The sequence below is a fragment of the Cyprinodon variegatus genome, unplaced genomic scaffold, assembly GCF_000732505.1.
Source record: "Cyprinodon variegatus isolate N-32 unplaced genomic scaffold, C_variegatus-1.0 Scaffold316, whole genome shotgun sequence".
Taxonomy (NCBI): Eukaryota; Metazoa; Chordata; class Actinopteri; order Cyprinodontiformes; family Cyprinodontidae; genus Cyprinodon; species Cyprinodon variegatus.
Window position 1 is genome coordinate 871,702 of NW_015150769.1, and position 1,851 is coordinate 873,552.

A 1,851-nucleotide genomic window follows, 5' to 3' on the forward strand; every position below is an offset into this window, starting at 1 on the left:
CAGCCTCCTCAGGACCAGCTGCTCCATCTCCAGGATCTGAGGCTTGCTGAAGGCGTCATCTGTGATGTAGGCGAAGTCTCCTACCTCCGGGGAGTACATCTCCTCGTACTTACAGGCCACCAGCATGGCCGTGACCCCGACCAGCTGCAGCTTCCTCCGGGACACCGGCTGGACCTGCGGCGCAGCAGCAGAGGGTCAGATCTGGGCGAGCGAGGGGAGAGGAGGTGGTTCTGGTTGGGCTCACCTGCAGGAAGCGGTCCAGGATGGCCACGGTGAGGTACAGGGTCTCCTGCAGCAGCTGGAAGCGGGAGTGGACCTGAACCAGCCAGTCAACGAGGATCGCCCTCATCTGCGGCGTGATCTCTAAGCCCTTCATGTAGTCGGCACGTACGTCCTGCTGCACCTGATGAGACACGGCGAGGTCAGAGTGACGTCAGCGGCGGCCGTGCGGCAGCAGGAAGGAGGTTACCTCCAGGAGGTGCAGGTAGGCGTAGATATCTCTGACATATTGAGAGCAGAGCTGAGGCTCGTCTGCGTCCCGCTCGTCCACATCCTGCACCGCCAGCAGCGTCCCAGAGAATGCCAGGCACAGCTCCTGCTCCTCCTTCATGGACGCATCGGCCGACTCCTCTGGAAGAGCGGGAAGCGGAGCGGCGGCGGGAACCTGGACCACACCCCCACGGTCCTGGGCCGGTTTAGGTTTCTGGGAGCTGGAGGCCTTCTTAGATGCTGCCCTCCTCTGTGGAAACATCAGAGCCGTTAGACTGGAACTGGATCCCAGGCTGGACGGATCCACTGGAAGAACCCAAACCAGCAGCAGCGTTTTCATCAGAGTTCCTTCATCCAGAGCAACACAATAAAATATTCAGTCATCCTCTGAGCTGAAGAGAAGTTTGAAGAAAAGAGTTCAGTTCAATCTTTGTTTCGTATCCAAAGACTGTATACAAAACATATGGTTTAGTACAGCTTTCATGATATTTCCATTTTTTAAAGTGCAGCAGTGATCAAATGTAAACAATGTGGGAGAAAAAAAAAAAGAAAAAAAAAAAGTGCAATTATGCAGCATTTTAGGTTGACGTCACTGTGATGCAGAGTCTAAATCTTAAATGACTCTCTGCTGTTCTTACAGAGAAGATCATCAGTAAACATCTCCCTCAGCAGCAGCTTCATTTGATCATCACTGGTTTAACATTTCCAAATCCTGTGGGAGCAAAAAACAAACCAGAGGCCCGCCCACATCCTGTCAGTCAATATGAGGGAGAAATGTTCTGCTAGAAGCCTCCTAGAGAGGAGATGAAAACTGGAGGATATGGAGGGTTAGAAGGGACAAAATTAAAATCAATGCAACTCTGAATAATCCTTTTATTTAAAAAAATATATAAAATAAAGTATTAAATGTGGAATAGATATACCTTTTAAATAATATTAATTTGTCTTTTTAATCAACATAATTTCATCATCCATTTATTTCATGGCTCCATCGAGCATCGTAACCGTGAACTTATTCAAACCATCATCCATGCATATTTAAACAACATTTAAAAACAAAAACCAAATCTAATTTAATGAATCAAATTCAAACATGTATAAAAGGCTAGAGGAGATTTGTTTTACAGCAAGCAGCATCAATCAGTTTCTCTTTGGGGTCAATGAATGATGGAAGCGGCCGTTCCAACTGTTGCATTTCCAAATTCTCCTGAGTGATGCCCAACGAGTGAACAAAGTGAATGTGATTGGTCGATTATCAAGGGGGGCGGGATTGTTGTGGCGGAAGGTTCACAAGCAATTTTGATTGTAGCCGGTGTCCCGGAAGCATCTTGCTAACCAGTTAGCATCTTAGTGCTAGCAGGT

At 47.9% G+C, this 1,851-nt stretch overlaps 2 protein-coding genes across 3 annotated transcripts in view; one reads left to right on the top strand and one right to left on the bottom strand.

Annotated features, from left to right (window-relative positions):
* Positions 1-1,851, top strand: part of LOC107090928 (gastrula zinc finger protein XlCGF52.1-like) — a 34,643-nt gene that overhangs the window by 12,531 nt on the left and 20,261 nt on the right. The window lies entirely within an intron of this gene.
* The window catches only part of LOC107090914 (G2/mitotic-specific cyclin-B2-like), a 5,975-nt gene that overhangs the window by 2,923 nt on the left and 1,201 nt on the right, over positions 1-1,851 (bottom strand). Inside the window, exons 3-5 of the mRNA XM_015384554.1 lie at positions 470-739; positions 245-403; positions 5-174 (exon numbers count right to left, since the gene is read on the bottom strand). Of these exons, the coding sequence (XP_015240040.1) occupies positions 5-174; positions 245-403; positions 470-739 (599 nt within the window). The remainder of the gene's footprint in view (positions 1-4; positions 175-244; positions 404-469; positions 740-1,851) is intronic.